Genomic DNA, 22,319 nt, shown 5'->3' with positions numbered 1-22,319 from the left:
CACGTTAACCACAGCACAGAAGGAATATTGTTACTTCATTCAATGCCTGCAAATTAGAAAATGAGATGGATAGACTCATTTTCAACAAAGACCTGGGGCTCTTCTTTTAAAAAATCCATTTAAAGGACTCCATTCTGCGTGTGTGATAATAAAAGCAAATGGAAACTACAGAGAGAGCAGCCAGGCTTTAAATTAAAACATTGTGCTCACGTCACAAGGTATCGCTGGCTCCTAATCCACACTATACCATCAAAATAAGTTGTTCTTAGAAAAAGAATTCCCAAATTAAACTGTCTGGACCTGATCCTCTGCAATACAAGTCACAACTGTTTACTTTGAAATGTTACTGGAGTTTGTTTCAGATGGAGAGAACACAATGTTCTCTCAGAGCAGAGGCTGAGAGGAAAATACCAGATAACTGTCAGGATGTGAGCTGGCTGCAGGCAGTGACAGAGGCTCTAACCTGCCTTGGACAACATGTGTGGATCCAGATGAGGTTTTTTATTTACCTGGTATATAGTGCAAAACTACCTAACTCTGCCTAAACTGAAGCATACACACTGTACATACTTTTCATTAATATAGATTAAAATAGATTAAAAAAAATAAAAATAATAATAATCTATTCATGCTTTGGTATGACTCAACATCAATGTCATGTTGTTGTAGCAATTGCCAAATTGAACATCAGGAAGGACCATAACAACTTCTGAAATGCATCCAGTCAAAGTCTACATGGATTTAAATCAGAGGAAAAATGTAAGTTAACCTTTGTGGGCTGAGTAATCATAGTGTAGACCTCCATGAAGTTAGTGTTTCATAACTGTACGCGTTTTTTAGAAGAAGAAGATTTTGATTGGCTGTCAGTGTTTCCGTGCCAATGATCTTTAAAGTTATCATATTGTTTTGTGTGTGAACTTTCCTCCACTCGTCTACATCAGTGATAACTGCAGCTTATTGTAACAATTTATAGCTCCATCCACACTGTCATAGCTGTTTGACTAAATGGCACGTAATGCACTGCAGCACCTCATTTAGCATTCCATCAGATCTGCTAATTGCACTGGATGCACATGTTATTGAATCTTTCTTCCCATCGTGATCATCTTCTCAATCTTGCAAGAGGATGAGGGACAATGGAAATTTAAAAACATGCAAAATAGAACATGAAGTAATTTATCAATATGTTTTTAAAAAGGTTAGAAAACAGACTTCATTTTACTCAAAGCAAGATTTAAAAGCATGAAGGTTTTTTTTCCCAGGTGAAAAAGTAAATTTACATGTTTTTCATCTGTGCAACTCTTCATATACTCCACATTTCTGTTGTATTTTTTAGCACCTTTTTGCCCAGGCAGGCCCCATATAAATATATATAATTAGTTTTATTTCATGGTATACTGAACATTCCTTATTTTATCTATTGATTTTATATTTAGTTGACTGCACAAAGCCGAGCAGATTTCCTCCTGCATTATCAGTCAGAGAATTGGAGGCATTATTCCTCATATTGGACTACATAAAGCACCGTTTGTATCACAGGGATCCGTGACGAGCTGAGGCTGCTCTGAAAGTAAAAGGTGACCCTACTCTGAACTAGATTGTTCATATTCATATATTTTTAGGTGTTTGTGCTATTTTTGACAGCTTGTACTTCTCATTTGCAAAGTTTCCCGTCTTAATAAGTGGGGCCCTGCAATTTACATTACTTTAAAAAGGTCTCTGTTTGAATATTTATTTTGACTTTCAAAACCAGAATATTTTACAACACAAGCTCTTGAAGAAGCAGAGGATTTTCTGGCCCAATCGTCACCAACTCACAAGGTGCATAAAGAGTGAAAGGCTTCGAATGGATGTCAAAATGCTCCAGCAACACTAAGAAGATAAACTTTATTATCGTGGCCTTCGTCAGGCTCTATTTGAATATTCACTTTGACTTTCAACAACAGAATATTTCATACAGTAACACAAGCGCTTCTATCCTCCAGCCTCGACGTTTATCGTTTGTGTTAAGGTTTTTGTGGGACTGTAGCTGATCCTCAGCATGATTAACAATCAATAAATCACATTATTGGTCCCTGAAGGGCAGCCAGCTGTGCAACAGCAAAATGGAAACTGAAAACATATAATCATAAGACTAAAATAAGTCGAACTATAAAGAAACAAGCAAAATGTTTTGTTTCATATCTTATTATTTAAAACGGTCTTCCTTTTGATCTTGTTGTATCAATGATCACTGATCATCAATGTTCTCAGATTTTTCTTTAAATGCCATTTTGAATGTATTTACGTTTATTTACTTTCCATTTGATATGACAGATACAATATACAAATAGACAAACTGAAAGCAGCAATCTAATCCAAGTATAGTATTTATAGGGGATGCTAATTTGAAACACTTGTCTCTAGAACGTCTTTTTGAGGAACTTTAGTCTGGATTACCCCAGTACTGTATTGGACAATTATATCCTTTCATCCTTTCTAATTGCTTTAGTGATACTTTCACTATTCGTGTAAACCAATTAGAAGATTGGGATGTCTGATTAATAATTTAGTCTTTTGCTTAATACTTTACACTAAATCTAAATACATCACTTTAAGCCTCAGCATTACTTTGGGTTTGGTGCCAGACAGCAAAAGCTAAACAAAGATGATGAACCTGGTACTGTAGACATTATACCTGCTAAACACAATGAGTCATTGTGGGCTTGTTATCAGCATTAAGCTCAAAGCACCATTGAGTGTTGCCTCCCAAAGCTTCTAGCATGGCCGGAACTTCATGTTTCATTTGATGTTTCCAGTTGATTTCTATCACTGAAAGAATTAAGAATTTTAATCTGAAAATTGTTTTTTAAATATAAAAAAAAAAAAAAACATCCTTTAAATCAAGAAGGGACTCGAGAGCAAGTCCTCTTACAAAGGTTTCAGTAATACTTTAGAGTGTAAAAAAAGCAAGCACGAGACACGAGGGAAAACATCAATTAAAAAAAAACATGCATTCACACTGCTCTATGTCAGCCAAAAGAGATTTGAATTGATTTCGAGGGATGAGGTTGTTCGATACAAGCTTGTGCAGCTTGTTACCCAATGCAATGCTGTTCTCGTCTTACCGCCAACAATGACTACCTCAGAACTTTCTCTTTTGTAGTGTACCACAATGCACTTAACAACCAGCATACACTTCTACTCCTTCAGCACAAATCTTTGTATCCTTCATTAATCACATTCACACACTTCTCTCCGTATGCTCGAGCGAGAAACACACTCTCTCCTGTTGAGGGCATTCAGGCAGGGAGTGATCAGTGTTATGTTTAATATGTCCCTCACTTAGTCCACTCCAATTAACCGGGACTCTATTATTACCCAGAGACTCTCACACAGGCAGCCATCACTCAACACACACACACACACACACACACACACACACACACACACACACACACACACACACACACACACACACACACACACTGAGCCACGCCAATGGACACAGGATAATTAGAAAAACCCTGTTTTTCCCTGCTGCTCGCTCTCATGTCGCGTTAAGACCCAGCAATCACTGTTTGTCTGCTTCTATTTTCTGAAAGCAGACTGTGGAAATCTACTTTTTAGTTTAAGGTGTTCAAACACACCTTCATATGTTGATAAATGTTTAAAATTAGACACAAATGCCTGTATGAGTCACAGGGCTTGTTAGTTGTATTTGTATTTGCTCCCCCCCACTGAGTATAAAATCAAACCTCAAAAGACAGAAACACACTTTGCTTTTTTTACTGCTGGAAAAATATGGACACAATAAGAGAAGTATACAGCATTGTTATTGTTGTTTTTCATTTTGCCTCTTGTTATTATTAAATAATGTATTATGCTAAATAATAGATAAGTGTATGGGTTTCGCTAAGGGCAGTAAATGAAGAACAGCACAGTTGCTGTTATTGTGACCTTAGGCTTTAAAAAAAAAAAAAAAAGTTTGCACTCTACTCACAGAGTGAAAAAAGACATTAGTAGTAGGAGTTAAAGCCGTGACATTTGCAAAGGAACTATCCACAAATTGAAAAGTCTTTTCCCCAATATCTTTCAGGTTTACAAAGGGGATTATGAGAGGGGGCAGAGCTAACAAGTGTTATTGTTTCATACTCACATTGTGCTTGGTGAGTCCGGATATGTTGCCTGCTATTGCCTGAAGCCAGTCCAAGCAGTCTTCAGAAATGGGAAACTGGATAACTCCACTGCAAACTCCATCCACAGCTATGACCTGGAAAGCATTTTTCCTGAGAGACGCAAAAAGAACACAAGGCTATTATTAATTTCCAGCCTATTAACCACAACTTACACTCAGTCCATAATTCTTCAGATCGATTTAAAACATTCAAGGAAGCTTTTTGGTTTTTTTTATTCTAAGTAGGAGATGAAAAACTGGTAAGGACCAGAACATTTCTCTCAATATGTCCTCAACGTATCCCATTTCATTTTAACCCAGCATGCAACACTCCAGGCAGGTTTTTCATTTCCATCCAGACAATTTACACGCAACACTTCTCACTCAACTCTGCTGAATAAAAGCCACATATTTCAAAACAATTCCTTTACATCTACAACAACTTTGGGGAAACAGAAATAAGCTGTGTACATCAATATACACCTTTTGAGTTGATATGGCAAGAATTCTAACAAACAAAATGCCTGTTTGCACATCTAGCAGTTCCTGGAAAACATAATCATGTTAGTGTTCAGCTGATGAACGCAATTAAATATACCGCTCTGTGTTTGGTCTCTGCTAACTCCTGAGAAAGCATCCGGCTCGTCTGCCATCAAATGCCTCACTTTGTTTACCAGCTCATTGCTAACTGCCTGCTGTTTTATGCTGAACAGGTATTCATCTTAACATGATGACTCTAGGACAGCTGAGTGAAACAAAACCATGGCATGCTTAAATTCATTGTAAAGCTTCATGAAGCTGAGAGTCGCTGGAAGATGGCCCAGATAATTGTCTGAACCTTTTCACTTTCAGGAAACCCTTTCCACTGTCATTTATTGTTAGAGATATAGGTATTATAAAAATGGTTTTTTTGTAGCCCTCTGAATATATATTTGTGTATTTGAAGTGCAGATTATTGACACCATTTTAGAAATTGTGTTGTACTGACCAAGTTAATCTTAATTTCTTTAAGGAAGAATGTGCAACATGTTACACATAAATACAGTGAGAGTATACCTCTGTAAATGTCTCTGAGTAATGGCGGTCTACAATGAGTGAGAAGTGTGAGTCCCACCAGCTGTAATGTTGTTGGAGCTGTGTTTATATCATGTTTACGTGGACAGGTCGGCCTTGTGTATAAAAGCTGTTTTAGTCTCAGGCTAAAGAAAAGAAGAACAACATACTCACTGCTTATTTGGACGCCACGTAAGTGTCTTTAGATCTTTGTCATTCCATGTCTATTTATGTGCAATATAAAGCTACGAGTGCTAACATTAGCTAACATTAGCCTGCTAACACAACACGTTAGCCTGCAACACATTAGCCTGCTAACACAGCAAAGCAGGCCACAGGCAATTGCTATTCTTTTGCAACTTTACAGTTAATGGACTAACACAGGGGTAATAACGATGACGTTCAATGTTCTGAACAAGAAATCATGTATTACTTTGCAAATTTTCCGGAAGGTCTACCCTATGTCTGAGCCACATGCCTGTTTTGCTTATATATTATAAAGTGTGTAAAAGGGATATATACTCAATAGCAGATAAAAACAGTGTTTGAACGGATGAAGGCAATCTGCTCCTTTTTGAAGAATTGGGTACAATCTGAGCACACCTGTCCTGTATTGCATTAGAGGATGATTTGCAGCTCTGCAGCTGAGAACTGCCACCGACCTGAACCGTCCCCACGAGGTCCCGCAGCTCACCTACAGGCGTCAGAGCCTGGCATGTACTGCGACAGATGCGAGTGAAGAAGCGGAATAAGGCGCAGGTCCACCCATCTCTTCTCCCAGCGCAGCCCGGGGGACGTGGGCCAAGACGAGCAGGACAGCGTGTCCTGTAGAAGTGTGAAACACAATTTAAAAAGGCTTGTCGTTTCACACCTTGCACATTTCAACCAGTTGACATGTGAAGAGCTCCAGTCCTGCTTCTGCCACTGCCGCCGCTGATGTTTTTTGCCGCAGGTGCATAGGCAAGCTGAGCGAGCAAGAGCTGCAGGGAAAAGCTGATTCACTCGCCTCAAAAGATAAAGATAGAGCATCCAGGTTATCAGCCAGCAGTGACAGTTGCATGGAAACAACTCTGTGGCACCAGGAAACGAGCTGCTGCATAGTTACAGATTGACAGTAATAGAATCAGCAAGTCAAAGAAGTTTGATGAGAAAAGTACCGTGTTGTTTGGATGGTAGTTCAAGTGCAGGCCGCTATCACACAGAGGAGAGGAAGTCCCACTACTCTGGTCGCTTGGGATGCCTGAAAGTGCACACACAAAAAAGCCAATAAGATTAAGTAACACCTCCATCTATTTCAAGGTTTCCAACAGTAGTGAATCACCGCTTTCAACAAAAGTGTGTTACTTTGTTCTCTAACATTGTTTGCTCTCTGTGCCAATTTGTATTCAGCCTAGTGGTTTCATGGCCAGTCAACCTGGCCTATATACCTGTATGAAAGGATTTGATAAAAAGCTTTCATGTCTGATGACGGGCTCAAGCGTTCCCATGCAAGAGCAATCAATTGAATCACAATGAAAAACGTCAATTCTTTCAGTCGAGCATCTTAGAGGAGCTTGGGACGTGTCCTTTTCCTTTATTCCTCCCTTCCCTTTAACTGAGCTGCTTATTTTAGTGCTTGTCAAGACTCCAAAATGTGAAGCGACGGAATTCTTTTTTTTTTTTTACTCTAAGTGGCTCTTCAGGCTCAAGTTAATCGTCACCAGGACAACCAATCCTTGACAGAAAATAATAGCAGCTATAAATACTCTCACTTAATTACTTTGCCCTGCTGTTGTGGTCGGTATATACTTGAATTTAAGAGTTTTCTTACAAGTGCAGTCCTCACACAGGGGCAGTTTCAGAAAGGCTGGAGTCTTCTTCAGGAAAGAGACAGTAAGAGTCACCTCTTCACCTGCATTTCTTAAAACCTGGACCTGTGAGGTCAAAATGCAGAAAACTTTTCTTTAGAAGGAGCTGTAAACTTTTTTTATTATTATTATTATCATTTTTTTAGCAGATAGCTTGCTGTGATAAAACAGGGAGTGCAAATGTCTAAGTAACAATAAAAAAAGAAGAGCATGATACATTTCCACTGACACAGAAGTTATCCTGCTTTCATGCTTATTTTTGCAACTACATTAAAAAAAAAGAAGGATGAGAAAGAAACATCATGTCAAAAAGATAGAAATCATAAAATGAGACAAGATAAGCTGCTGAGAGTGCTGTTACAGTGTATGAAAAAAGATGAGATATGAGCTGACAGCTTACCACTTCCTCGTGGCGATAACTTCTAACGTTTATTCCATTTATCTAGAAACAACAGCAGTAAAAGGGTTAGTCTAAACAACACCGCTGCTATCATATTACTCCAGCTCTATCTTCAACATGATTAATGAGGCAAGCAACAATAACTGTTACGGCATCTGTGCTGAAGTCTGTAAACAAGCAAATCTCATCCACAGTTGCCATGAATACAGAGTGCCTTTGGCTGGCTTGTAAATGTTGCCTCTGCATCATATGAGCTGAGAGAAATGAGATTGGGAAGACTTCTTTTTTCCATCAGTACTCAAGCAAATAAAGAACCCCAGATGTAGCATTCATACACAGGGGTTGCTTACTTTTTTGCAGTTTTGTGGACATGTAACATGAATTATTAAAGATACATTGCAGGTTCTTTTGCAGAAGGATAAGGTATGTAAACAGACTCAATGTGATTCTTTTTTTTTTTTTTTTTTTGCATTTTTTTTTTTTTTTGCATTTTTTTTTTTTGCATTTTTGCATTTGCAGGATCATAAAGTGGATTCTACAAGTCATTTTAAAGCCACAGTATAAAACAATATTCATAGGATTGTTAGGTTAAAATTAAAAATGCTGATCTTTGCAAGAAATATATTTTTTAATTGAACCTTTAAACGGCTGTGTGTCTGATCTGTGTCTGTGAGCATGAATTTAGTTTAACAAAATCATCTTGTCTGAATGTAACAACCAATCAGGATTAGCTTGCACATAACTGGCTAAATGTGCCTTCGTCTCGCTCTCTCCTCGCTTCAGTGGTGGGGTGCGCGCCACAGCTGTGCTCCACATATGCTGCTACTTTCTAACTTGTATTTTGATGTATATTCACTGGCTGTCAATAAGTCAGTCCTTTGAGTTCAACATATCCAGCTTATTGATACGGTTTTTAGTGACAACAGTTGGCATGCGTGGTCGGTGCATTATAGTGTGGGAGGGGCTTAGCAGAGGCAGAAAGTTTTTTTTTTCCTTGGATTGTTTCATGTGCTGCAGTTTACACAAACATGAAAGGTATATTTTTTTTTGCATTTCACCTGAAGGATGCCGTCTCCAATGAAAAGAAGCCCGGAGAGTTCAGCTGCAAACACAACATCACTGCAGTTACTTGAAGAGTAAAATAGAATGAGATGTACATCTTTACCAGAAATAACTACCTTTTTGTTCCTTTGATATTTTTGAAATCACAACAGGGATTTTATGCTCAGCTCCACCCTGAGGAGATAAATCAAGTTCAGTTGAATAAGGAAATGTATCACAAACACAGAGTGAATCAAACGGCACTCAAAAAGACACAGAATTTTCTGTAAGTCCCACAGCTAACACTGTTTCTGGAGGGAAACGATCAATTTTTCAGTTAATTTAAAGTATTTGGGAGGAGCAGTCTAATCAGCGGGGATCTAAATTACCTTGATGCTCAGGCCGAACCCTCCAATAGTCTGCCTCCTGATCGTTACAGTCCTCTCCTGCAAAAGATTCAGTTGAAAAACAAGAAACGAGTTCAGACTGATGAGGAACATGAGGGAGCTCTTGATTCACAAGGAAACAAAGAGAGGGGTTGCTTTTGTTCAGAACTAAGAAGAATCTGAGGAGTGTGTGTGTGTGTGTGTATGTGTGTGTGTGTGTGTGTGTGTGGGGGGGGGGGTGGATATATTTAAGAGAAAACTTTGAATGCACATTTTTTTAATGTGTGTCGAGGACTTAAATAGATATGTTGATGCCATATGTTCAGCCCTTGGAGAACAATTTGCATGGCTTATGTTGTAAGAACATAGCTAAAGTAAATTTGATTCAAATGTATTGATAGATAGATAGATAGATAGATAGATAGATAAATAGATAGATAGATAGATAGATAGATAGATAGATAGATAGATAGATAGATAGATAGATAGATAGATAGATAGATAGATAGATAGATAGATAGATAGATAGATAGATAGATAGATAGATAGATAGATAGATAGATAGATAGATAGATAGATAGATAGATAACTGAGGCAAACTAGTCTGCACAAGGACTTTCTGACATGCTGAAGTTGAATTAGCATTCACTCTTCCCCGTCATCCTCTCTGTTATTATCTTTATGTTGCTTTTTTCAATCTTTATTTGTATAGCATGAATTCATAACAGGTGTTATCTCGAGACTCAGGTAAAGGACCTTACTCTTTGTCTGTTAACATTAACAAAAGAGCAGGTAACAAGACCCTGCTCATCGTTATGTTTACAAAAAGCAGGTAAAGGACCTTACTTATTGCTATATTATTGCTTATTTTAGTATCTCTGTTCCATTTTCTTTTACAGTTTAAATTATTTCTTTACTTCTGTTCTGTGTTTTTGAGCAACGGTAACAACTGAATTTCCCCCTGGGACTAATAAAGTATTTCTGATTCTGATTTGTATTTGTCTCTTAAAAGTTCACCTGCAAAATGTTATCCTTATAATAATGCCTGTTTGGTTATGGGACTTGGCCTCAGTGAAGAGTATTCATGAGAAAAAGTGAAAAACTGTAAAAACGGACGGTGAAATACTTTTTCACAGCTTCATTTGATTTATGAGGTGCAGATTATAAGACTGAGTGTTCTCTGTATCTTAGCACTGTAACCTTAATTTATTGTGGAGTTCACGTTCCTTAAATTAACACAGGAGATTTTCGAGTGCAGTGTCATTATCGAGTAAAGGGACTGTGTTACTTACACTTGAATAAAAAGGCTCTCCTGACACGCAGATGACGTCTTGTTCTTGAATTGTCAGAATATCTTTGGCCAAGTGTAGTCGAATATTGAATGGCTCTTCATTACCTTCCTGCATCAAATAAATCCCAGTCTTTGTCTGCGAACAGTCAGAAATATAAAATCATTCATCATGCCTCCATGACTAAATTAACTGGCCATGAAATTGAAAGTTATTGAGACTACTCAATGCAGAATAGAACATAGAAATTATGATTCAGAGCTTTAGCCTTGTCAAAATCTTTTTTTTTCCTAATCTTATTTCACTGTTGATGCTAATGTTGGAGCAGGATTTAATACACACACAAATATAAATAGAACATTTTGATTAATAGTTTGAAGAGCAGCGTTTATGTGCAGTGAGGATTTTTACATGCTTGCTAGATACTTTGTTTACATCAATGCCAGGAGATAAAACACCATTCATGATAGCATCTCATTTACTCTCTCTCTGCTGCTGATGGTGATGATGACAATTAGGAACCTGTGAAATTAAGAGTCTGGAACCAACTCGCCCTCCACATTTGAAATTTCCACAAGCGGCTGTGAGGACTGCGTCTGCTTCCAATGATCCGTTTAAAACATGCTAATCCGCATAAATTTGCATTCCGCGTATCCCTCCTCCTTCCTGGCTAATTGCGATGCCTGTCTTGTCCTTGACTTAAAAAGGTCTAAATAAAAGAACCACCTTCACCTGACAAGACTGCTAATAGAAAACAGACGTTGATGTCAGCATCTTCGTCACGGGAGATACATTGCCTGACAGTTAACACGCTCGCCGAGCACTGTTGATGCTCTTAGAGGGGTTTCTAAACTGCAGGTCAAACTTGAACCAAAGTCAGTGTGGAGCATATTATCTTTCACACATAATGAGGAACGTGGAGAAGCGTTCCCCTGCCGGCAGCTGCAGCATGAAAAATGAAATGGGCGACATATTAATTCACATTATTTGAAGTAATGTGTGTGTGTGTGTGAGAGTCATTAGCCGAGCAGAATGAGGGCAGTTGGGCCTGAAGTGTGCGTAGATGGGTCACACAGTGTCTCACTCGGTTGGGTATTGTTTGGCATGTTGTAGTGCTCACATTGTACATAATTAGCCTTCTGTCTCATTCTGTTTCTCTATTACTCCCCCTTGCAATCAGCACTCTATTATTATCTGAAATCATGATCAGAGCAGATATGCAACAAGGACATCTCTTTCTAACCCAACAGTGTTATAGTAATGGGAGGAGTGAAACTAAGAACAAGGAGCCCAACATTAAGAGGGCCCTCAAACTAATAAAGAAAATGTAAAACTTCTAAAATGAAAATGCACTCTATGTTTTAAGCATTAAAAGTATACTCTCACCGTGAACTAAATTGTGTTGATTATTTCTTGTATTCCCCCGTAAAAAAAGTGATAATGGTTTAGTCCACTTCTGCCCAATATTGGACAGAAGCACAGTTATTGAGCTCATGCTGAGGACTTCGGGTTAACTTTGAAGTAGTGGTGGGAGGTACCACAAAATTTAGCTTTGAGCGTATAACACAAAATACAAAGGCCAGGTTCACACATTTAGTGGTAAAAGCTGCTAATGTGCTTCCATGGAAGAGAGACAACATACAGTATCTGATGATTTATAAGGTAGTAGTATTAGGCTACTTTTAATTATGAAAAGGAATTCCTGATCACTTTTCTCTGTTGATGACTTCAGCACCTGCACGTTAAGGGGCAACAGAAAGAAAAAGACCAAATATTGTAGCATTAGGGGAAGTTTTTTTTATGTCCCCAGGATGTGATCTAACCTGCGGACGATTCATATCCTTTATCTACATACTCCAGTCTCTATGTTTCTATCTGGAGATCCATCATCACCATCTTCATGTTGTATTGAGTACATGACACAGGTTAGGATCATAAAGTGGATTCTACAAGTCATTTTAAAGCCACAGTATAAAACAATATTCATAGGATTGTTAGGTTAAAATTAAAAATGCTGATCTTTGCAAGAAATATATTTTTTAATTGAACCTTTAAACGGCTGTGTGTCTGATCTGTGTCTGTGAGCATGAATTTAGTTTAACAAAATCATCTTGTCTGAATGTAACAACCAATCAGGATTAGCTTGCACATAACTGGCTAAATGTGCCTTCGTCTCGCTCTCTCCTCGCTTCAGTGGTGGGGTGCGCGCCACAGCTGTGCTCCACATATGCTGCTACTTTCTAACTTGTATTTTGATGTATATTCACTGGCTGTCAATAAGTCAGTCCTTTGAGTTCAACATATCCAGCTTATTGATACGGTTTTTAGTGACAACAGTTGGCATGCGTGGTCGGTGCATTATAGTGTGGGAGGGGCTTAGCAGAGGCAGAAAGTTTTTTTTTTCCTTGGATTGTTTCATGTGCTGCAGTTTACACAAACATGAAAGGTATATGCTTGTGTGTGTGTGGGGGGGGGGGGGGGGGGGGAGCGGGGGGCACTGAGGCTGCAGATTGATGTGCTTTGTGCTGCTGTTCTAGCTGCATGCTTTCAGGAGCTCAGAAATGCATAGGGTGTTTCCACAATAAAAATCAATTCACTGTCAAAACGTTGCATTGATTGAATCCTACCAACCTCTTCATTTGAAGTCTTGAAATCCATGTGCTACTACGCAGTGAGGGATACTGCAACAGAGAACAGCCAGTTAGACTGTGGAGGAAAAACGTCGCTTAATGATGTGACTGACTCGCTGCAGCAAAAACATGCACAGCAGACTCACACTATAGCATTGTTAGCAGGAAACATATTTCCATTATAGTTTGTCCTTTTCTGTTATAGACAATAGAGAGAAATAGATTTTTCATTGAAATGTGCCTCATCTAAACCCAACTGTGCATGGTGAAAAAAAAATCCCCGCTGAGCAATCTGGGGAGAAAACCAGAGACCATTAAGCTTTAATGAATAATTCATTAGCAGAGGTGAGAGCCCAGGTATCCTAATAAATGTTTCAAAATCCAATCCAGGGCTCCCAGGAATGGACTCGGTTACCATATCTGATGTCTTGTCAGGAAGAAACCCAGCAGGAGAAAATGCCACAACACAACCTGAGTGGTATATTTTACACTACCATTGACTTCCACATGCTTTAAAATCATGTGACTTTAATGCAGGTAGACAAACAAGTAGAGCTTCATTTACATAAACCAGTTCCACTCAGTTTTAATCAGACATGACTGCCACTTGACTCGACAAACGAGAGCATCACAGAAACGGTGCATACTTGAATAACAGAACCAGAGCTGCAGAGGGACTTACTTCAGTAGAAAGGCCCCCAGCTCTTTGTACGGTGAGATCTAGCCATCGAGCAGTGACTTGACCCCTGATCCAAGCAGTCGTAGAAGAAGGCCTCCCCGAATCATGGCTGTCAGACTGGGGGTGGTGGGAGAGCAAATGCTGTCACCTCTCTTGGCTGGTTGTAGGTGTTTCACGATTATTCCCGGAGGAGGTGACGCTGAACAGCAGAATGAGGCTACCGAGTAGGGAGGCTGCTCACTTCAGGTGATGTCTGCGTGCTGCAGGAACAGAAAGATGTGGTTCACGGATAAAAAAATCAATGTACATACAGCTGATAGCTTCGATTCATTGACAGAGCTGGATATTGTTGATTAAAAGCTTCTGACAATGACTAAAAAGATGTCATTCTAAGTTGGCAGCGACAAAGATAAGAGCAAAACATCGTCTGCATTTATGTGGGAATATGAATCGGAAGCTTTTATTTCCTAAATAAACACAATCTATTCAAAAGCAAACACTGAGTATCACTCCTAAGTCTGTGATGAAGGATCCTCTAAAAAGACATCACTTGTTAAAAAAAAAAAAAAAACCTGTAGCTTCATTTGCATCAATGCCAAAATGCAATTAACTCATATTCTTCCATTTTCTTGAATCTTTGTACAAACGATTTTCAAACGATTTATTAAGTTCCAATAGCAAATCCTCGAGAAACCCTCCTCGTTAGTATGCATTGTTGGCTTTGTGCCACTTTTTTGTTGAGACGCAGCGTTGCCACTGTGATCATTGTTCTGTGGGTTGAAAAGAAATGTATGGTATCTGCATTCCAAGTTACGTTTCAGTCATAAATCATCGTCTCCTGATTATGCAGTAAGAGCAGCTATTGTGAAACGTGCAAATTTGTTTGAGCGCTGAGATGGAAGAGAGACGATGATTTATTGTTTTTGTTAAACAGTCAATGGAAGAGCTGGAGAAGTCTGTGGGGTTGTATGAGATGAAATAGTTAGCTTTGCTTTTCTTTAAAGAAAGATATCCTGAACACAACAAAAGTTTGTTCTTTGATGTGCGACTTCAAATTGGTAACTGTAAATGGACTTGAGCTTGTATACAGTAGCGCTTTTCAAATCATCAACACAAAGCGCTTTTACACCGCAGGTCTCGCCTACCCATACACATTACACACCTGTTTATAAAGTGTCCATCAGCACAAACTAATACCATTCATACACATTTTTACGCTACCCTTGAAGCAGCATAAGAAACTTGGGGTTAAGTATCTTACCCAAGGACACATTGGACATGTGACAGCAGCAGGATGGGGTTTGAACCCCCAAACTTCTATTAGCCCCAGACGCCCTTGTTTTTAAGTTGGGGGTTTTAAAGAGGTGGTTTTGTATCTTTTAAAGTGAAACTTTTTGCACTTTCTACACAGAATGTAGTGGCTTTTATTTGCTTTTTTGGGGTTGTCTTGAATATCTGTCAGATTAAACAGGATTGGTAAATAATTTACCATACTGTCAACTGAGTTTCACTTAATTTAAGTGAAGATCTTAATGTGGATCGGACATGTTAAAAAACATGGTACACATAGGCCTGCTTAGAATTCAAAAGAAGTATGAGGTACAAGTCACAGTCTGCATAAAAAATACTTTGCAACGCCATTTTTATGCCACTCATTGAATTGTGGACTACTTCCTAACAATTAGCACATTTCACCATATTTTAATGAAAGGGAATATAAAGCGCTCCGATCTTCTCTCTTTTTATAGCAACTGATCGATTACAAGCTAGCTAGGCACAAAAGAATTCCCTATTTTATCATCTAGATTAATCTAAATGAAACAATAATTTACTTATGTAGAGATATGTGAGATTCTTTGCTTATCATTAAAATGTTTTGGGAGGTTAAGTCGTTTTCTCTGAGACTTTCTGAGTACTTTTCACAACCAGTGGAGTTGCACCTGCAGATAATAAGGCACTTCTACTGTGGGGAAGGTGCTGTTAACCTTTTTCACGTCAACTCATCCATATAGGTGAGCTTAGATGTACTGCATTAACTTAAGTACATTTAATATGAGTAGCAATGTAGTGAGGAATGTCATATTACACTCGTGACCAACTCTCTGACTACTGCTCATTGGCCTTGATTTATCGTTTGTGGCAGACAAAACAAACAAATCAACATGTTTTTTTCATTTTCCAAAATGAGGAAAAGATCATTAACTGGCACTTAAGCCAAACATTGTAAATGGAATTGTCGTTTTATTATTTAGTGAATAAATTATGTATTTAGATGTACAGTAAAAACAGATGATGCACGGTCATACTGTATTTTCATTCATATCATTAAATCAGTCTCTGATGTATTGCTAATCCAGGGTGGTATTGTTTTTCAAATATATTTCTTTCACTGACGTGTGTAAATTTCCTTGACTTTAGAAAATCAATCTGAAATACAATATCTCAGTTTATGTCTTCAACCTGCCTCCTACACGCTTCACGAGAAGCTGTCTATGTTAGAGACGAGCCAGCTCTCTTATACAGTATCTAAGAGGGAACTCCTGACATCATCTGTGGAGCTGCTTTAAAAACTAATTTCTCCATGTGGTCAGAATCTAAAAAAGATGCTTCTGCAGCTCAGAGACGAGCACTAATAGATGCCCTCCTGTACATCCTTTCAGACACATGCACATCCCGTTTTTTTCCTCAAAAAGATTAAATAAGCAGAACCTTTTGTGGCATTTAAGCCGACTCAGCATACCTTTCTTTTACGACCATCAGATATTTCAGGTCCCACCAATTTGCCGAGCAGTGTTTTTCAAATAAAGCTCTTGTCTTTGACACAATGGCAGAGAGAACAGAGAGAGAGGAGCAGAGTTAGATTGGCTGGATGATGTGGAGATTGTAAAGTGACATCTCCATCTCTTAAAGCTGAGGACAGCTGGGGCCCCATACAGGATGATGGATAGCCGTTTGTGCGTGCAGGTGCAGCAGCTGGCTGCAGAGCACTCCAGCAAATATAGTTTTACTCCCTGAAAATTGATATCAGCTTCACTTACTGCATGTGCACTTGTTCTGCGACCTGGAACATATGGTGCCTGAGAGTGCAGCTTTTTTTTTTTTAATTTGCAGAGTGATGATAGTGGATATTATGTTGCTTAAATATTATGGTATCCCTAAAGCGAGGTGCTCGGCATCAGTAGCACTACACTGGCTGGTTTTACAGGATTGGCACTGTTCATGTTTGGACACTTTTTTTTTCCGGTTGCACGCTTCCAGCAATTCACAACTTCCTTATAATAATACTAACAGTGTACTTGATCATATATACCATTTTCATCTAGAGACATTAACCTGCGAAAGAGAGAACTGTGGGACATTTTGAGATATAAGAACCTTTTAATGTGTCTAATTCTGGTGAACTTTGTTGAACTTTTTTGGTTTCAAAGATACATGATGTAGTTTATGTATACTTTTTGGTGAAATTCCTTAAATGTCTTTTACTTCATGTTTTCACTTTTTTTTTTTTTAACAAAACCCTGCTTGGTGCTGGACTGCTGAGGATTACTGTCAGTGTATAGCAGCTAAGAATAATAGGAAAAAGCTGAAAGAAGAAGTGGTTAACCACTATGCTACCAGCATTCCTGGAATGCAAATTTTGTGTAGAGAAATACAGCGATCAAAGTGCACAAAGATAGTTAATCATATTATTGAACAAGTTCTTATTGTGCATACAAGTGGTCAAGTGCGGTCTTTAGTCAATGTATTGAGACTTACCCGATCACTAAGGTCTTTTAAGAGTGATGCTTAAAAGACACTTTTTAAAAGGGACATGTTGTGAAAAATCCACTATTACAGTGTTTTTGAACATTTATTGAGGTAACTGAACCTCAAACTTTAAAAAGGGGGGGGGGACTCAATGTTTTGTGTCTGTTTAGAATGACACTGAAGTGTCCATAGAGTAACCAAGATTTTGAATCAATAAATCTTTCCCTTTTGATTCTTATAAATTCAAGTCTGTACAAAAAAAATCATTTCAGGTGTGAATGGTTTGAAAGGTGTTTAAATGTGTGTGATGTGCTGGTTCATTCTCACCTGACAATCCCTGACACATTAATAAACTCTGCCTTCAGTCTGTTGCCATGATGCAGCTGCTTGAACAGTTTTGTTTCTACATAGAACATCTTGCGATGAACACGACCTGTTTGTGTGTAGCTGGAGGTGCTGCTCCTCCTCGTCTTTCTTGTTGTGTTTAAGAAGGATCACTGAGGCAAGGCGGAAACAGTATCGCATCGTGTTTTCAATTCCTTTTGAAGCATTTGTCACGAAAAAGTCTATCATTACCTTTTAAGTCAATACCTGAGCGCGAGATAGAGCCAGCGGAGCTCTGAATGCCAGATGCACATGACTGATAGGCACAGGAGTAAATTAGTGATGGACACATTTATAGACTGAGCTCTTGACCTTCCTGACAATGATCTATGTTTTTGGCATCAGGGAGCCACCAGATATCTGATAGGTGCCAACTTAAATCAGCAGGATTCATTTCACAAACTGGTTGCGTGTTACATGGTGTGATATCAGGAAGCAGAAATAGACATACACAGAAAAATAAACTGTGGCTGGGAGAAAGGGATCCTGCAGCATTGTTGCTATGATAGGCTCCATAATGACACTGTAATCTTTTTTTGTGCTTTAGCATATGATATGATGATGCAACGCCTGTGGACAAATGGATTGGGCTAGTGAAGCATGATATCTTACATGAGGCTCCTAATTAGGCTCAACAGATGAGCACTCAGTCTTTATATCACACTGAATAATGCAATGCACTCTCGTAATTGATTAATATAATTCATTCTCTTTATTTTATTTATGTCTAAATACACATGCATATAGACATTTTTGTATTTAAGGCCTTGCAGGGGATGGCTCGGAGGCCTGGAAATGGCACCACGCTGTGTGTCGAGTACATGAAAGGATTAGAAAGCTCAGCATATTGCTGAAGGCAAGGCTACATTTAAATGACGCTGCACAGTCGAGGGACACATCTGCTCACTTGCTAAATATAAAGTAGGGAAATATAGAACTATTTCTCAAACGCTCTGCCAAATTATTTATGAATTCAAAATGTGTGACATGTCGCCAATTACTATTTTTAGGGAGATAAATCAAGATGTTTAGATCAATGTTTGTTGAAGCTCTTTCCTGGAAGATTTGCATGATTCCTTTTGAGTCATTTCCAGCTGCAGAATATAGCCCAATCATTTGAAACTGCATGCAGAATATGACTACATACATGCAGAGCTACAAGTAATGAGTCTATCCTTATTCACTATGCTGTGATGACTAAGGAATGCAAGAAAAATGCCTGAAGTTATGTCTTTAAAAAATCCACTTTTTGGTGGAACTCAGGTTCAAAACAAATAGACATGTTGTATTTAAATGTGAAAAGCCATTATTTAACGCTTGAATGCTTGGCTTAAATTACCTGACGACTAATCAATTATCATCATACACAGCAATTATGTTTCTGTCAATTGACTAATTGTTTTCCACTTAAATAAATGCTTTAAAAAGACTTCAGTTAAGGACAATTACCCAACTATGTAAGTAAACACAAACAGTGATGTCCTTCCAGTCTATTCTGCCTTCATAAGCAAAAATCGTTAAGTGTTGTTTTTTTTGTTTTTTTTAATTGCTGCTCTGGGCTATTTAACTAAAAACAGGTTGAACGAATTGTAAATGTACCAGGGAAGCAGAATCATGCAATTTACAGTGAACAAGACTTCTTTCCATCAAGGCTGAGCTGCTGCTGTGCTGTGGCTGTCAAAGCAGCCGTGCTTAAAAAATAAGCAGAGTCACCACATTAATCAAATGTGACCTAAAATTGTCCAGCCTGTGCAGTACTTACACATTGTAAAGTAAAGACGAAAGACTTCTTAAACACGTTATCTGTAGGGGTTGTATCACTAGTATGGAAAGCAGCATTCTATTATCATGCATCATTATATATGATCTAACCCCTGATCTCCTTACTTAGTGTAGCTCTCAGTGCATAGCCTGTGTTGCAGTCCTGAACCTCTAAATCAGATGGGCTGGTAGATGAGGCGCATATAAATGAGTTGTGTCTTCTGTCTTCCCCACCACGAGAGTTCGGTGTGCACTCGCTTCATTAACCATCGGTCTCTACTAAACCACACTAATGCTTTTCTGGTTGCATGACAGTGTCTTTGTGGCACAGACTTCTAATATTCCTTCTCTATACTCTGAGGCAGTTTATTTTATCGGTGTTGCTGGTGCAATACATCACACCACAATAAAAGCATATGGCCTGTTTTCCTCTGCGGTTTCAACATCTGGAGCTGTTTGTATGGATGGTCGACCAAACAGTTGCTATAAAAGCCCCACAAGACAGAGCGGGCGTGATGCATTTCTCTCTCTGTCGCTGAGCTGTAGGGCTGGATTGTAATGAAGATGTCCGGCCTTATGGTGACAAATTGTATATGCTCTCCAATTCAGCTGCCCTTTAACAACCTCTGCTGGGAAATCTACCTTTCGCCGCTTCAAGATACCAAACTCTCTGATTTGGATGCTCAAAAATCGGTAAACTCCTGTTGCTACTTCTCCGTTAATGTCTGGCTCCTTGTCGTGTTTCTTATTTCCAGGACAGCACTCCTTTCTTAACGGTCAAAATAGGTCACTGAATAAAGCCACACTGCATTCAAAAAGAGGAACTGATGCTTCACAGAGTGCAGCGAAAGTGTAACCCTTGAATATTCACAACAACTATTACATGTAGAGTCACTGCATGCAGGCTGCTGGGGGAGTATAACACTTTGAATATGTTACATAAATAATTAATGCCAATGTGTACATTCACTGCTTCTAGTAATGCCTTAAGACAAGCTGTCCCACTTGTGCGTTTTCAAGACGTTTAGCTAGTTCAGATTGTTACACGACCCAATGGGATTGAGTTGCAGGAGAAAAAGCAGGTTATTGATTGAAAGAAAAACGGGACAAAGTGAGGAGGAACTCGTATGTCCTATTCTGGATCGTGATCGATGTTTCCGATCAGGATTACATAGGGCAAAACTTTGTGACATTCTCTTTTCCTGTCAAAGGCTGATGCAGAATGGAGGATTCAAACAAGTTGCCCCTCTCTCTCTCTCTCTCTGACATATTGACCAGACGGGCCTAACACCATTTTACTCTCGCCGGATTTTCTTACCCGTCCACCTCTGTCACTCGGCCAAAAACTGCCCTTTGATTTAGGACATAAGCTGAAATGGGGGGGGGGGGGGGGGGGGCGTGTGCCTGGGCATAAAATCGTCAACGACATGTCAGCGTCTTCCCCTGTGTAGGAACTGAGACCTCCACTACATCAAACAGATTGCTCCTGACCTCTGACCAAAGGACTGGACTGGCTCAGCTCGCCTTGGCTCCTCTCAGCTCATTTAAGCATGCGTGTGTGAGCCTGACAATGTTTCAAACATTGACAAAAACCAGAAATCACTGCTGTGTACTTCAGTGGGATTCATGGGTACTAACCTCTCTGATTGTATGTCACTTTGCAGAGCATGAGGGCTGCAGCAGTTTGTAGTTAAAGAAGCTGTGTAAATTTAGTGACACACAGGAGGAATCAGGAGCTTTGTGCCAGGCTAATAAAACACTGACAGGGCAAGCAGCATCAGAGGGCTGAGCTGAAACATTCCTGTGGTGAATCTTAGTTGGACGTTTCCAGGAAGCTTTCTTGAAGAAGACACTGGTATATTGAGATGTGAAAATAGCCTATTTTTTTTATTAAAGTATATCCTGAGGATTAATGGCATGGTATATGTAGAGGGGGAGAGAGTACTTTAACGCAGCTGAATAGCAGCACTGTGGATAAAAAGAGGTCTGCTGCCTCTGCACTGGCTGGAGGAAATGCGGGTGCAGCTCGTGTACCTGCACTGAGGCAATGTGAAGCTCTCTGCCACATATTCCTTGCAAATCAGACCATAATGAAACCCTTTTTTGTAATGCGGTCCATCAGAAGTGAACTGTGTGCAGAACACCATTATGTATATAAGAACATGTGGCGCTTTATCATTCATAGGATCATATACATAGGGGCTTTAATTTGGGTGCATGCACAACATTAAAGCAACTGGATCTCTAAAAAGTACATTGTAACAGGATTAATGTTACGTTTAATGGCTGTTTGGCGTAATTATGAACTACCTGCGTTCGCCATGCTCCGTATTATGAGGTGGTGTAAATGTAAAGAGGTAATAAAAGGTCTGTGTGGCTTACCTGATCTTTTGGTAACAGGTGGTGAAGTCTTATTAGATCCCTTTAGACTCAAATCCCTTCTGTGATGGCTCGTCTTATTCTAATTTATGCAATGGTTGCTAAAACATCCCTGCGAAATCACAATGTATCCCTTGTGGCAGCATCGCCCACACGGCATCCTGGTCCACTATCACTTTATGCAAGAAATTACACCAAAAAAAAAAAACAGCACGCACTCGCATACAAAACCACATTTGTACATATTTCCTGGAAAAAAAGCGGGCGGTTTCAGGGATACCTCTCCGTCGACATCTCTGGCAGAGGGTCCAGTTTCATATCTCCGAGTCGGGCTCTGCCTCGCATCGTGCTGCCAAGATGACTGAGGCTGGAAATCACATGCAGGCTGCTTTAGCGCGCGCGTCAATCCACTTCGTTTTATACAGTAGGAATACCTAAAGCAGCCACACAACTCCACTTCCATAAATATTACATGATTCTACTTTTGTGACTGTTACAGGGGACGTTTGTTCGTGTTTTCAACATCACAGCACTGCTAAAGACGTTTGAAGATCTCACAAAGCGATT

At 39.2% G+C, this 22,319-nt stretch overlaps 1 protein-coding gene across 1 annotated transcript in view; it reads right to left on the bottom strand.

Moving 5' to 3' along the window:
• The window catches only part of sntg1 (syntrophin, gamma 1), a 28,145-nt gene extending 5,826 nt beyond the window's left edge, over positions 1 to 22,319 (bottom strand). Inside the window, exons 1-12 of the mRNA XM_079347455.1 lie at positions 21,756 to 22,319; positions 13,485 to 13,741; positions 12,804 to 12,853; positions 10,176 to 10,310; positions 8,887 to 8,943; positions 8,635 to 8,692; positions 8,515 to 8,558; positions 7,457 to 7,498; positions 7,020 to 7,122; positions 6,367 to 6,449; positions 5,904 to 6,034; positions 4,139 to 4,268 (exon numbers count right to left, since the gene is read on the bottom strand). Of these exons, the coding sequence (XP_079203581.1) occupies positions 4,139 to 4,268; positions 5,904 to 6,034; positions 6,367 to 6,449; positions 7,020 to 7,122; positions 7,457 to 7,498; positions 8,515 to 8,558; positions 8,635 to 8,692; positions 8,887 to 8,943; positions 10,176 to 10,310; positions 12,804 to 12,830 (810 nt within the window). The 5' untranslated portion in view covers positions 12,831 to 12,853; positions 13,485 to 13,741; positions 21,756 to 22,319. The remainder of the gene's footprint in view (positions 1 to 4,138; positions 4,269 to 5,903; positions 6,035 to 6,366; positions 6,450 to 7,019; positions 7,123 to 7,456; positions 7,499 to 8,514; positions 8,559 to 8,634; positions 8,693 to 8,886; positions 8,944 to 10,175; positions 10,311 to 12,803; positions 12,854 to 13,484; positions 13,742 to 21,755) is intronic.

The sequence above is a fragment of the Symphodus melops genome, assembly GCF_947650265.1.
Source record: "Symphodus melops genome assembly, chromosome: 7".
Classification (NCBI taxonomy): domain Eukaryota; kingdom Metazoa; phylum Chordata; class Actinopteri; order Labriformes; family Labridae; genus Symphodus; species Symphodus melops.
Note: the sequence above shows the minus strand (reverse complement) of the source record. Positions and strands in the feature narration are given on the sequence as shown.